The following is a 14,154-nucleotide window of genomic DNA, read 5'->3' on the forward strand; positions in this document are numbered from 1 at the left end:
CTTCCGGCTTTTTTCTTTTTCCTTATGTGGTGCTGAGGAATCGAACCCAGGGCCTCAGGCATGCAAGGCAAGCGCTCTACCACTGTGCCACCTTCCCAGCCCCGAGTACATTTCTTATTAAGCATTGTTGCCTCCTCTTTTGTTTCCTCTTACCATCCCTGCTCTCCCATCCCTCCCCACCAAAGTTGTAAAGTTCATTTTTCAACATAACAACTTGTACATCTCATTGTTGCAATGGGTCCACCTGTATCCTTATTTTAAAAATTTGTTTTTTCTTTCCCCTCCCCAAATAATACCAACATCAAAAACAGTGAAAACAGGGGTTATACTGTGGGGGAGGGACATATAAAGCAACAAAAAATCATCTTATAAATATGTTAGAAACAATAGCAAGAAAGAAAAAACATTTGAGCTCATTTTCAACATAGTGTCTAGTGAGTATCACTGCTGCATTTGCTCACCCTTTGTCCTACCATTTCTGTACCCTCCCTACCCTCCCAAATGAACACATAAGACAAAAAGAAAAGAAAACAAAAACAGCAACAAAGGAAAAAAACCCTCTTGTTTCCACTTCCTGGAGTTAATCTTGATAAATATTATTTTATATGATAAATATTATTTTATATGATCACATACACATAGGTATTGCGTCTTTGTGTTCCTCTCTTAAGACTATCCTTAGCATGCTACTGACACAAGAATAGGCCTGAGGACCAATGGAACAAAATAGATGATCCAGAAATGAATCCACAGACCTATAACCAACTACTATTTGATAAAGGAGCAAAAAACACAGGTTGGATGAAAGACAGCCTCTTCAACAATTGGCTATCTACATGCAGAAAATTTAAGCTAGATCTTTATAGATCACCTTGCACCAGAAACAATTCAAAATGGATTAAAGATCTCAATGTAACACCCTGAACATATTAAAGGGAGGGGTAGGGAAAACATTAGGGCTCATAGGCACAGGTTGAAACTTTAAGTAAAGATCCAGAAACACAGCAAAGCAAAGAAAGACTGAGTAAATAAGATTGCATCAAACTTAAAAGTTTCTGCATGGCAAAGGACATAGCTAACAAAATAAATGCCCCAAAGAATGGGGGAAGATTTTTACCAGCTATGTATCAGACAAGAACTTAATATCCAAAATATATTTAGCGCTTAAAAATTAATCCCCCATAAACCCTCAAGAAACAACAGCCCAATTAATAAATGGGCTAATGGCTCAAAGAGAGACTTTTCAAAAGAAGATAAATGGCCAGTAGATGCATGAAGAAATGTTCAACATCTCTGGCCATAAAGGAAATGCTTTTCTTGTTTTACTTATTTTTTAATCAAAGGTAAATTTGGAAGTTTGAATTCATGATCTCAATTCTTCTTTAAAAAACATACTTTTTGGGACAATGTAGACTCTTCTAAACAAGAGGTATGAGGAGAGAATTATCTTGTTCAATATTTATCAGGTCTTTCAGGTCTTTTCCATTGCTCTCTCTCTCTCTAGTTTCAAATTGTGACCCTCAGCTCTCAGCCTCCTGAGTAGCTAGGATTACTAACTTGAATCACTAGCATTGGGTCTATTAATATATTTTTATGTATTAAGTACAATGAAGCAATCTGTTAAACCTACATTCTAGGACCTTGCCAAAGATATTTTGAAAGTTTCAAATAAGGAACAATTTCTGGAAGTTTTATGGTAGCCCTTGAAAGAGAAAGAAATATACCATTTAATGATACATCTATGTCTATTTCTATGGTTTTATTATTTTCCCTCTTTGCTAAAATAAGAGTTATAAGTCAACCTAGACCAGAGATTAAATGTGGAAATAAACAATACTTTTTGTTCAGTCGAGTGTGTTGACTGAAGGCTGACAATGATCAGGTTTTTATGGAAAAGTGATATTTGGAAATTCTAAGGGGCGTAATTAGTGATGGAATCATCAAAAGGCTCAACAATTACACTGCAGCAGAGCTTATAATTATGGGTATGAGGATTTTAATTATATATTCCTATTTTATAGCTCAGCTTATAAAACAAACACTAAAGAGGAGAAAAAAGATGAGTCAATTGCAGTAGAAACCAGAATATGTAAATTTTTGCTTTACAATTTGGGGTGGTAAATCTGCGTCTAATGGATTATTTTAAGGGTAATCATTTTGGGAGAGAAAAAGGGTGTCTTTTGAATAACATCTATATTTTGAATTTTTATTTTTCACTGGCAAGGAGAAAACACATTATATAGATAAAACTAAATGAAGGTAGAAGGAAGGAAGAAAGGAAGGAGAAAAGAAAGGAAAAAGCACTACACCATGTCATTTCTACACATATTTTCAGGCAAAATTAGAATCTCTTTATTTCTCATGAGCCTGAATTACTCATTCTATATTAGGACTCTGTGTTTGCAATTAAGATAAAACTGATGCAGTCGGATGCCAGTGGCTCACACCTGTAATCCTAGCTACTCAAGAGGCTGAGGTCTGAGGATTGAGATTCAAAGCCATCCTGGGCTGGGAAGGCTTATTTCTGATTTACCACCAAAAATCCAGAAGTGGAGCTGTGGTTCAAGTGATAGAGTACTAGCCTTGGGCAAAATAGTTTAGATATAGTTCCCAAGCCCTGAGTTCAAGCCCTTTCTGGGACTGGCACTAAAACAAACAAACAAAAAACAAATGAGATTTGTGTTTGTAGTAGCTGCAGAGTTCAGGGAAATAGACTGGGATTTCAGCATAGATGAATTCTGGGTTCATGTGATGTATACATGTAACTTCTATCAGGCTTATTTCACATAGGGTTAGGTTTTCCCTAGGGCCCATGATCCTTGGCCTGCCCTATCTTCTTTGGAAACAAATTAGTGAAGGAAGTTAAGTCTGGAGAGCCTAGCAATAAGCATTAATGCATGGAAATTCCTTCCCTAAGATCTCAGGTGCCTCTGATTGGTTTGCAAGCTTGCCCTTAATCAGAGAATGTGGCAAAGGCAGAATGTTTGGTCTTAGACCTAGGTCACATGATTTATGCCAGGAATTGTGGGAAGGGAAGTTCACTGCAAATCCACAATTATTGACAAATGAGAGAAGGTTGGATCAGCAAAGTGTAGCTATTAGAAGTTTCTAGATGGATGCTCTAATGTCCAAACTAAATGCTGCTGATTGTAGTAAGATTTTCTTTAAAAAATTTACATTTAACTAATATACAAGAACATAAATATGTGTATCAGCAGGATACCATGTAATAGTTAATACATGTATACATTGCATAACATTTGTGTTCATCTCCTCAGGATCGTTTCTTTATGGTGAAAACTTTCGAATTCCTTTCTTTTGCTTTCCAAAGCATGCAGTATGTTATTATATATAGCCCTTGTGCTTTGCCATGGTACTTCTGAACTTCTTGCTTCTGTCTGTTACTACATACTAGTCAGCCTTTCTTCCATCCCCCACCCTCTCTGGTCCCTGGCAATCCAACCACTATTTTACTCTAAATATCTATGAGATCAACATTTTTTTTTTTTTTTTTTTGCTGGTCGTGGACCTGAACTCTGGGCCTAGGCGCTGTCTCTCAGCTCTTCAGCTCAAGGCAAGCACTCTATCACTTGAGCCACAGCGCCACTTCTGGCTTTTTCTGTTTATGTGGTGCTGAGGAATTGAACCCAGGGCCTCATGCATGCAAGGCAAGCACTCTACCACTGAGCCACCTTCCCAGCCCTGAGATCAACATTTTAAGGCTTGGCAGATGAGTGAAATCATACAGTACTTATCTTTCTGTGCCTGACTTATTGCACAGAATATAATGCTCTCTAGTTTAATTCCATGTGATCAAAAATAACAAGATGTCATTCTTTTTCATGTGAGAGAAGTTCAGAATACATGTGTTCCCTGCTTTCTCTACCCAGCCATCAGTTGATGGACACAAGAAATGTTGCCATTTCTTGGCTGTTGTGACTAGTGCTTCAGTGTGCTTAGGAATGCAGGTTTCCAATGCACTGATCTTACTTCTTTCTCTACATACTCAGGGGAAAGATTGCTGGATAGTGAGTTTAATTAATCTATTCATTGTTATTCTGTGCCAGTACCAGGACTTGGATTTAAGGCTTTGGACTTAAAGCCAAGGCTTTCTCTCAATCCTCAAGGCTTTTCTCAACTCTCCATCTCTAGGCTTCAGATCTCAATTCTCCAGGTCTCAGCCTCATAAGTATCTAGGATTACAATCTTAGTTGACTTAATTTCAAAATTTTAAGAGGCCATCATACTGATTTCTCCAGTAGATGTTCTAATCGATAACTGGCTCACTAACCATGTGTAAGAGTTCTCTTCTCTTCACATCCTCCCTAGTACTGGTTATCTTTAGTTTTATTAATCATTTCAGTCTTGGTTAGGTTTTTGTATTTAGTAATTTGTCCATTTCTTCTACATGATCAGATTTGTATCCATATATTTGTTCATAATAAACTCTAAAGACTGTATTTCTACAGTGTTAATTATAATATCTTTAATTTAAAAACATTTTACTCTCTCTCTTTGTTCCATATCTACTTAAGGGTTTGTCCAACACTGAGTTCACATGCTGGCTCCTGGTACTGAAACCTTCTCTCTCCCTCCCTCAAGGGGAAGGTGTCCATCTCTGTGCTGAGTTGCTTGGATCTGGGGCAGTGATATCCTTCCTGCCTTCTTCAGTGTGCCTTTTAGTTTCATGGTATGACATGTAAGCACTGTGGCCTCACCATTTACTATCTTTGTTCTTGTCATGGTAATTTGGTGCATGAATAGCTTCTGCACAATTTGGAGTGTCTCTGGGGAGAGATTGCCAAAAGATCTTACTTAGCCATGGTTTCTATAGAAATGATCCAGAACATTTGCATTCAATGTGGGGATATTGCTTGGAAAAGAAACAATTCCCTTCTACCTTTTCTTAACCCTAAGCACACATCATCACTTACAAATGCTTCATGAAGTTATAATGGGAAAAGTTATAATGCTTTTTACGAATGTATGATCCAGAAAAGTAGAGATTGATTTCATCTTTTTTCCTAAATAATACCTTGGTGTTTATGACATGTGTAAATAATATCAGTGAAATGAGCCTTAAAATGAGATACTGTCCAAGAAATGAGATTATAATTAAAACCAGTTTTTTTTAGGCTTTAGGCCTGAATTCCAGAAGTCCCTATTAGGTCTGCTACTCACCCTCATATGCCAAAGAGACACATGTTGAAGGGCAGAGAAAGGAAGGCATTACTTTAGAACATTTCTGACGTGTTTGGGAGGTACAAATGTTAGCTAATCAGGGGGATGAGAAAGGCATGCCTGGTTAAAGTAGTCCTATTCCTCCAGCCTTCCTTTGATTTGTTGTGTTTCTGGATCCTTATTTAGGAAGTTTTGTTGTATATATGCCCATACAAAATGATGCCTACCAAAATGAACTCCAAGAAATAGCAATAAGAGTGTTTTTTAGTGTACTGTTTTTCAGTTATATCTTCTTTCTTTTTATCCCCTTTGGTTCATTCCCTGTTGACACTTTTTGATTTCTGTACCCGTTGTCTTATATATGTTTATCTGATCTGGAGAAGGGAAAGGGAATCAGAGAAACAGTGGGACAAATGGTGAACTAATGCAACAGTGATATTTGCTAGCCACTATGTTGTAAGTAAACTTTACAACTTGGGGAGGGGGGAAGTCAGGGGTGCAGGGAACTAAGAGAAAATGAAAGACCTTACTTATGTAACTGTAACCCTTCTGTATATCACCTTTACAATAAAAAATAGTCCCAAGTTATAGGTATGACCTGGTAGCTCAGTCTTTTTTCTCTGGAGTTTTTAATGGGTGAGTGGTCTGAAGCTTTTGCCTATTTTCTTCAAGGTGGTAAGAAGATGGAATCACCTGTCTGGACAACAGTGTTCCTTATTTCTCACAATAGGTGTTTCAGTGAATTATTTTTGTTTTTTGGAGCCCAATATATTTGGCTGCAGCAAAAATGACACAGATCCAAGAGCATAGATGCAAAGTGGTACATCTGACTGTCCAGCATTCAGTGTATTTACAGGCCCAGGCAAAAGGAGCTTGTAAGTTGCCTCTAAACAAAATGTTTTGGTACTGAATATAACTTCCAAAATTTCCAAAGCATATTTACTGCAAAACATGTTTAAAACTGTCTCAGACCTGCTCATTTCACCCATTGTTTGAATAGTTTGGTGTCTGTTCCAAAAATGGTGTTGTAGGTTTTGAGAATGTAACATTGCAAAGAGCATTGCAAGGCATTCAGATTCATGGAGTGTATAATTGTCTTAGCTGTGCTTTTGTTTTGCCTTCATATAAACAGCAACTGGCTTTGGCACCCATTTGTGGTAGATCTTTAGGAGGTGTTCGCAGACTTGTTGGAAAGATTGATTTCTGAGTTATACTCAGTCGTCCTATCTACTCTAACTTTACCTAAACATTTCATTTCTTCCTGTGCCAAGAAATTAAAGTGGATGATTCGAATTGTGCAATATGACATTCTTGGAAAGTTCTAGTATGTGATGAAACATTTAGCTTAGGCATACACTGGCCAAATCAACTTGAGAATAGAGGCAATTATCTGGGTTAGTCAAGCTAACAACAATTTTGCTCGAAATAAGTAGGTAATTGGGAGAGAGTGATTTTTAAGAACAGCTTTAATTATCTAGAAAATAACTTTAATTCTTCACACACAGGGCAGATGATTGAAGAAAAACCAGAGCTAGGCTCCTAACAAATATTGGAGGAACAGTATTTGCTTCAGAATTACACATCTTGCAAAATTCTCCACAAGATGGCATGCAAGCGTGGAGTATACTTTAGTCCACAGTCATATTGTTACGAAATCATCTTACAACAAACAATCCACACGGAACAATCTTACAACAAATGACTAGTTTTGCCTTGTAACTTGTGCAACTATTTACCTTCCAATACTATCTTTTGTAGGTTCAAGCTATTGCTTTGTTGTTTGAGTGTAGCTTGTCGAAAGAGGTGAGAAAATAATCCAATCATTTAAGTCTAGTCACACAAAGCAAATGAAGATTGGAGCCATTGGCCTACTTAACCATAACACTGTGTTGGAGGTCCAACAAGACAAGACAAAGCAGGCAAAATGTTCTGTGGTTCATATTTGAAGAGAAATTTTTTATGAAACTGAGAAAGGAATTGTAGTAAAATATTTACTTTAAGAAGAATGGATTTCACTATTTTAAAGTGTTCCTGGAACTACGTAGGACCAGCACAGTCTTTCACAATGAAGCCATGGTTCTCATCAGGAGATCCAAGTGGGAGTATTGTAACAAATACAGACATCAGAATCTCTGGTGAGGCCCAGGAATTAATATTTGTGATAAGCTCTCTAGGCCTGAGAATACAGTGGTCCCTTTTTACTTGTTGATAGCAGGCATCACTAATTGAACATAGCACTCCTCCAACTTGAGCTCTCTACTACTTGAGCTCCCCCTACTATACTTTGGGAAGACCTAGCCAGCCCATTCAGAGTTGAAGTTCACCTGTTGTGAGAGTTCTTAAAGAATATGGAATGGGAACTTAATGTTACTTATGTACAAGGTAATTGGTTTGTAAATGTGTAATAGGTAACTCTGCTTTCTTGCCTGACTCAGCCACACAAGTATTTCACTTTCTTTAGCAAAGGAAGTTTTAGAGAGAGCAGTGGGAAGATCTCTGTGACAACTTCGTAAATCATGTCTGTGTAGAGCATCTAGCTCCCAGCCCCACTCACTACTATCATGGGTATTTTCTTGCGGGCTGAAAGAACAGGAAGAACCGGAAATTTAGAATTCCCACCGGGGCTGGGGAGTAATCTTAACCACTGAAGGAATGTGAAGTCCCATCTCCCCTCTTAGTTAGGAGCATTTCTGAGCTCCCACGCCATCATTTATCAGGGTTCACACTTTTTTTTTTGAGTTCACACTTTTTCCTTGTCCTTTTCTTCCCTTCTATGCCCACCAGAGCAGAAGTGCTGACTAAATCACTAAATTGTGCAACACAAAAGTATGTCAGGATATGCTGCTGATACACAGGTATAGAAGTAAAGCCATTGAGTTAGGCCCCCAAAGTAGATACAATATTGAGTACGGCTCTCAAACTCCAGCTAGCTAGTGAGACAATAGATGGGAAGCAAATACAGGCTTTAAGCTCTAAGAAGGAGAGCTCTTATAGTCTAATAAAGATGTTAATGGAAAACTATTTTTATTGTTTATAAAGTGAAGGCAAGAGGGTAGCAAAATAATGTATGAAGCCTGGAATCTTCAAGGGTAAACTAAGACCCATGGTTTCTATGCTATTGAAAATGCTCAAGATAAAGTGTTTCTGCTTTTCACATAGGCCCAGGGAGAGATGCAAGGCCACACTAACACAATGAAGGTTTAGTCTTCAATTATATCTGAGTTTTATTTTTATTAAAAATATTTTTAAGCCAGATGTCAATGGCTCATATTTGTATTCCTAGCTACTCAAGAAGCTGGACCATCGGGATTAAAGTTAGGAGCCAGCCTGGGCAGAAATGCCTCTGAGACTCTTATCTCCAATAAACTATACAGAAAAAGCTGGAAGTAGTCCTGTGGCTCAAAGTGGTAGGGTGCTAGTCTTGAGCACAAAGCCATTCAGGGACAGTGCCCAGGCCAAGTTCAAGCCCCAGGACTGGCAAACAGAAATATCAAGTCCTGAGGCTTGAACTTATGGCCTCTTGCTTTCAGTGGCTTTTTGGCTCAAGGCTCACCCATTGGAGCCTCAGCTCCACTTCTGGCTTTTTGGTGGCTAATTGGAGATAAGAGCTTCACAGATCTTTTTGACCTGGGCTAGCTTTGATGTGCCATCTCTAGACTTCAGCCTCCTAAACAGCTATGCGTACATGTGTGAACCACTGGTGCTGGGTTTATATCTGCTTTTCATTTTGAAACTATTTTCATATACATGTTTCTCTCTAATAAAACATTTAATAGATAAACAGTGACTAGGCAATACTTTTGCTTTTTAAATATTACAGGATACTATCCCATTAAAAATACTTAGTCCATATCATATATTCTGTTAATTTTCCGTAAGGAAATAGTTCCCTGAATCAGATGACCAAATTAGCCATGGAAAATAAAATATATGAACATAATAGGACTTCTAAAGTTAAATAGCCTAAATTTTGGCTTTGCCACAGTCTAGTTTTGTGAATCTGGGTAAGTCTCATGACCTCTTTGTATCGCAGTCTTTATGATAAAGCAATTGAGGGTATACCTTAGGATTGTCATGGGGATTAAATCAGGTAAAAAAGTAAAGTGTTTGGAATAATACTTGGAAGAAAATATTCTGTAAATGTTAGCTAAGACTAGAATTATTACTACTATATAACACTCCTGAGTTCTAACTTAAGGCCTTGCACTGGCTAGGTGGTCAAGTGCTCAGCCACTTGAACCATACCTCCAGCCATTTCGCTTCATTATCTTTTGAATAGGGCCTTAGTTTTTACCCAGGATAGCTTGAACTATGATCTACCTCTTTATACTTTGGCATGGCAGGCACCTCACATTGATCCTGCTGATGCCAACCTCTGGAGTAGGTAGGATTACAGGCATGAGACATTATGTCCTGTAATAATTAAGAGTCTTATTTTTATTCCTTCCCTTTTGACTCTTCTTTTTTGTTTTTCTTGTTCACCTTTCTTTGATGGACTTTCAGGTGTGACAATCTCAGGGCTCCATTTCATATGTTTCCTTTTGCCTTCCTCCTGCCCCCATCTCTTTTCTTCCCTGTCCACTGCCCTTGCTTCTCTCACTTCTCTTCCTACATAAAAAGTAACATGGAATTGCTCTACAACTCTGTCTTTACCCAACTAGACTCTTCAGTGCTGACCAAAAACTTAAAAAAAATTAAGCTTAGTTACCATGTTTTAAAACTAAAAGGACAATCTGAGTGCTAATGGCTCAGGCCTTAATCCTTACTACTTAACAGGCTGAGATCTGAAGATCATTGTTCAAAGCCAGCCCAGGCAGGAAAGTCTATGAGATTCTAATGTCCAAAGTAACCACCAACAAGCTGTCACTTAAGTGGTAGAATGCTATCCTTGAGCACAGAAGCTAAAAGACAATACCCAGACCCCAAGTTCAAGCTCCAGTGCCAACATAATGAATTAATTACCTAATTTATTTTTTCCAAAAAAAGAAATGCTGCTTTTCAGCTGGGAAAACCATCTTCAGTGAGACCAGCACTAGTATGGAATGGATTTACTATCAGAATTCCTGGGTCTGAGTTTCACCTTACCTTCTTGCTAATCAGATGTTCTTGTGTAGGTTTTCTCACCTTTAGCCTTCATTTCCTCACCTGTTAGGTTCACTAAGACAAGAATCAATCTCACAGCATCATCTAGAAGGTTGAGGGAGCTCACTGGAGAAAAAAGCTGAGCACACAAACAGAATAATGAGTGGCAAACTCCCTTGCCTTTGCACTGAGGCCTAGCTGTGGTTCCTAGAGCTTTGCTCCTGAAGCTTCAAGCTTGGGAGGTACTAACTCCCCTCCTGTGTTTGGCCGGAAGTTGGGTTCTGACATTTCCAATTCTCCAGATACTCTTGAGAGCAAATAGTCATGAGCAAGCCTTTTCAGAGATGGGAATACAGTGGATTGTGTGAATGTCACGTTCCGCTGCAATCTGCCCTCACGCTTGGGAACCTGGGCGTGGGCTGCTGTAGATATGATTATGGCTGAAACAGTTCTTCACTAACCTTGATGGTGACACTGTCGACAAAATGGAGATGAGGACAGGTGCCACGGCAGTGAATCTAACTTACCTGGCCCAATAGAGTTGCAATCTCTTCCCTCAATGGCTGTCTTGTACAGGGAATCCTTCATGGAGGCGGCTTTTCTAGCAATGGCCCGGCTGCCTAGCAACCACCATTTCCAAACCTCCCCTAAATATTGGGAAGAGTAATTCACAGCAGTGCTATCATTTTCTTAACGATAGTACTTCATTTTCTGGAAATAAAAACAAACCTCACAAAATGTAGCCCTCTAATACATACAAGATTCTGGAATAATTGCTCACAACTATGTAATGTTGGATTGAATTTGAAACTGCAAATTTTGAATGGCTGCAAATACAAATGTGGGTTTCTTTTTCAAACAATCAGATCTATCTGTATGTAGCCAGACCTTGTGCTTGTGTGCACTCTAGGGTAATTTAATTACCTACCAGTCATCTTCCATCCTATCCCCTCCCCGCCATGGTCATCATTATTCTCATGTCCAAGAATGTGATATATTTGCACATTGCTCTACAGATCTATATAACAGAAATCAATTCCACCTTACTTGTATGGGTAGAAAGAATGGGAAGGTATGAATTAAAATTAATCAGAATGGGATGATTCATCAGAAAATCAATACACTTAAAGGTCACTAATTTCTCCAAATGATTTTTAGGTTGCTTTGTAGTCCTTCTGTGTTTAATAATCTTCTCTGTTAAATTATCCCTGGGTGTACACAGTTATTAAGTCTGTCACACTCAGTGTAATTAACTCTTGATATTAATCATCTCCTGGATTTGTTACCCTGGCCTTTTCTAATCATTTGATCTCATCTGCCCTGGAAAATCCTGACTTCATCTGCCTTGTTTGGCAAGAACTTTGCCTCAGGGATGCTGTGTGTGGAGAACAGAAAAGCAATATGTAAAGTGATTAACAAAATAAAAAAACCCTCAGAGCTCAGATAGGTGGGGTAGGCACTTGGATATTCTAAGCTTCATTGTTCTTATCTGTGAAATGGGATGGTATCAGTTCCATAGAACTGGAAAATTTAAAAAAGAACAACACATATGAAGCACTTAACAGAATACCTATAAGTTAGTGTAGATCCAAAGTCAGTAAGACATTAAGAAAACAACTGGCACCTGGCATATTCTTGTAATCCCAGATAATCAGAAGGCAGAGATTGGAGAGTATCAGGATTCCATGCTAGCTCATGCAAAAAGCTAGTAAAACTCCCATCTCAGCTAATAAATCTGGATCTGGTATGATATGACTGCAATTCTAGCTATACAGGAGGCACAGGAAAAAGGAAAGTAGTCCAAGGCTAGTCTGGGTTTAAAAAATACAAGATTTCATTAGAAAAAATAACAAGTGAAAATATCTGAAAGTCTGATTCAAGTGATAGAGCAATTGCCTAACACATAGGAGACTCTGAGTTCAGAGTCCAGTACTCTCTCTCTCTCTCTCATCTATCTGTCTATTATCTATCTATCTATGAAAATAGAGAAAATAGAAAATAAAGAATATGCCTTGTTAAAATTTTGTTGATACCCATGCATAGAAAATCAGATGAACAGTAGTTGACTTTTTTCCTTTGTAGAGTTGCTTGATCATCTTCTCCCCAGCTCCAAAAGAGTCCATTCTCACCATCATAGCAAAGGAATAAACCCTGAGTTGTCTTTCAACAGTCAACAAGTTTCTCAAAATGTAACTTCTTCTCCTTTGCTTTTAGCTCTGGGAGGAGTATAGTGAAAGGATTAGATAAATAACTGAATATAAGAGATTAGAAAATTTTATTCTGCTTTTCTTTTGTTCTAGTCCTGGGACTTGAACTTGGGATCTGAGTACCGTCCTTTATCTTTTTGGCTCAAAGGCAGCACTTGACTAGCTGAGTCACAGCTCCACTTCCAGCTTTCTTTTTTTTTTTCCTGGTGGTTAATTGGAGATAAAGAGTTTCTCAAACTTTCCTGCCTGGACTGGCTTTGAACTGTGATCCTCAGATCTCAGCCTCATGCCTCTTGAGGCACGAGTCCTGGCAGGAAAATTTATTTTTTATCATAGGCATGAGCCCTAGCCCTTGGCGGCAGGAAAATTTATTCTTAATGTTTAAGAGCAGGTTATGTAGCTTGGCATAGGTAGAATGGAAGATAGTTTCACCATCATCATCATCATCCTCATCATCATCATCATCATCATCATCATCATCATCATCATTATCATAATGTCATTGTCATCATCAGCCAACATGGTTTGGGGGTGGCGGGTGAGTCACACAGAAAGATTTCAGGCGTGGTACTTGGAGAAATCTTGCCAGGGAACAGGTCATGTCTCTGCAATATTTTTCTTTCTCTTTACTGTCCAATCAACAGTTCTTCATTTCCCCGAAGGACTCTGGCTTCACAATCGACAGCATCGGAACGATCTCCACAGCCACTGTTTTTGATTTTGAGAGTGAAATGAGAAGGTAAATCCAGCACGGGAAATGCAGGTCCTCTCTCCATTGTTCCATTCTGAGAATATTCCTCCCAGCCAGCCTTGACTTGTGCTCTCCAAGTGAGGATCCTTTCAAATGATTGGCTAAGACATAAAATCAGCACTTAACTTGTAATTACACCCTTGCTGGTTTTGGTACTGACTGTGGCTATATGGGCATCCCTGGGTTACCTGCTTTCAACTATAGTGCAGATTGTTTGAGTGTTAGGGTTTGCAGCATGCTGGGCATGGGTCAGGGGCTTCTCTGTATGTAACACAGAGCTCATTCATTATGCAAGCAAACCTAAGTGATGTTTTCTCTTCCTCTATGTCTGCCAAGTGAATAGCACTAGTTCAACTTACTATATTTTTGTTTCAAAATGATTTTATGACCACCATTTTCAGTTATATGTTTTGCATCGAAGTACTTCACAGGAAAAGAAATGGACCTTTCGGTCATCTCAACCAAATTGCTCCTGCATCTCATCCTTGTTGTAAAAGTTGAGAGTGGAATATGTCCTGGGAATATAACATCCTCAGGGCTGGATGTGGTGGTGCATGCCTGTAATCCCAGCTACTTGGGAAGAAGAAGTAGGCTCAAGGACAGCAAAAAGGAAGAGACCCTATCTGGAAAACAAACTAAAAAGGACTGGCTTAAAAGTGCTAAAGCACACTTGCTCAGTAAACGTAAGGCCCCGATTTCAATCCTTACTACCACCATCACAAAAGTGAAACAACAGCATCAGCAGCAACAACAAAGCAAACAGTAAAGGAGCATCCTTAGTACTAAAGTTCCAAGGGAAGTGGAAGCTTGGGCCTTCACATTGTGAATGCACTTTCCAGTGCAGAAACATGGATGTGTTACTGGGAGTAAGTGGCTCAGGCCTGTAATCCTCACTACTCAGGAGGCTGAGATCTGAGGATCACAATTTGATGC

General features: G+C 38.7%; 1 protein-coding gene across 1 annotated transcript in view; it reads left to right on the plus strand.

The window, feature by feature from the left end:
• The window catches only part of LOC105981279 (cadherin-related family member 3), a 58,125-nt gene that overhangs the window by 10,178 nt on the left and 33,793 nt on the right, over nucleotides 1-14,154 (plus strand). Inside the window, exon 5 of the mRNA XM_013010370.1 lies at nucleotides 13,115-13,209. Coding sequence (XP_012865824.1) covers nucleotides 13,115-13,209 — 95 coding nt within the window. The remainder of the gene's footprint in view (nucleotides 1-13,114; nucleotides 13,210-14,154) is intronic.

This window comes from Dipodomys ordii, unplaced genomic scaffold, assembly GCF_000151885.1.
Source record: "Dipodomys ordii isolate 6190 unplaced genomic scaffold, Dord_2.0 Scaffold12, whole genome shotgun sequence".
In the NCBI taxonomy this organism is placed as follows: domain Eukaryota; kingdom Metazoa; phylum Chordata; class Mammalia; order Rodentia; family Heteromyidae; genus Dipodomys; species Dipodomys ordii.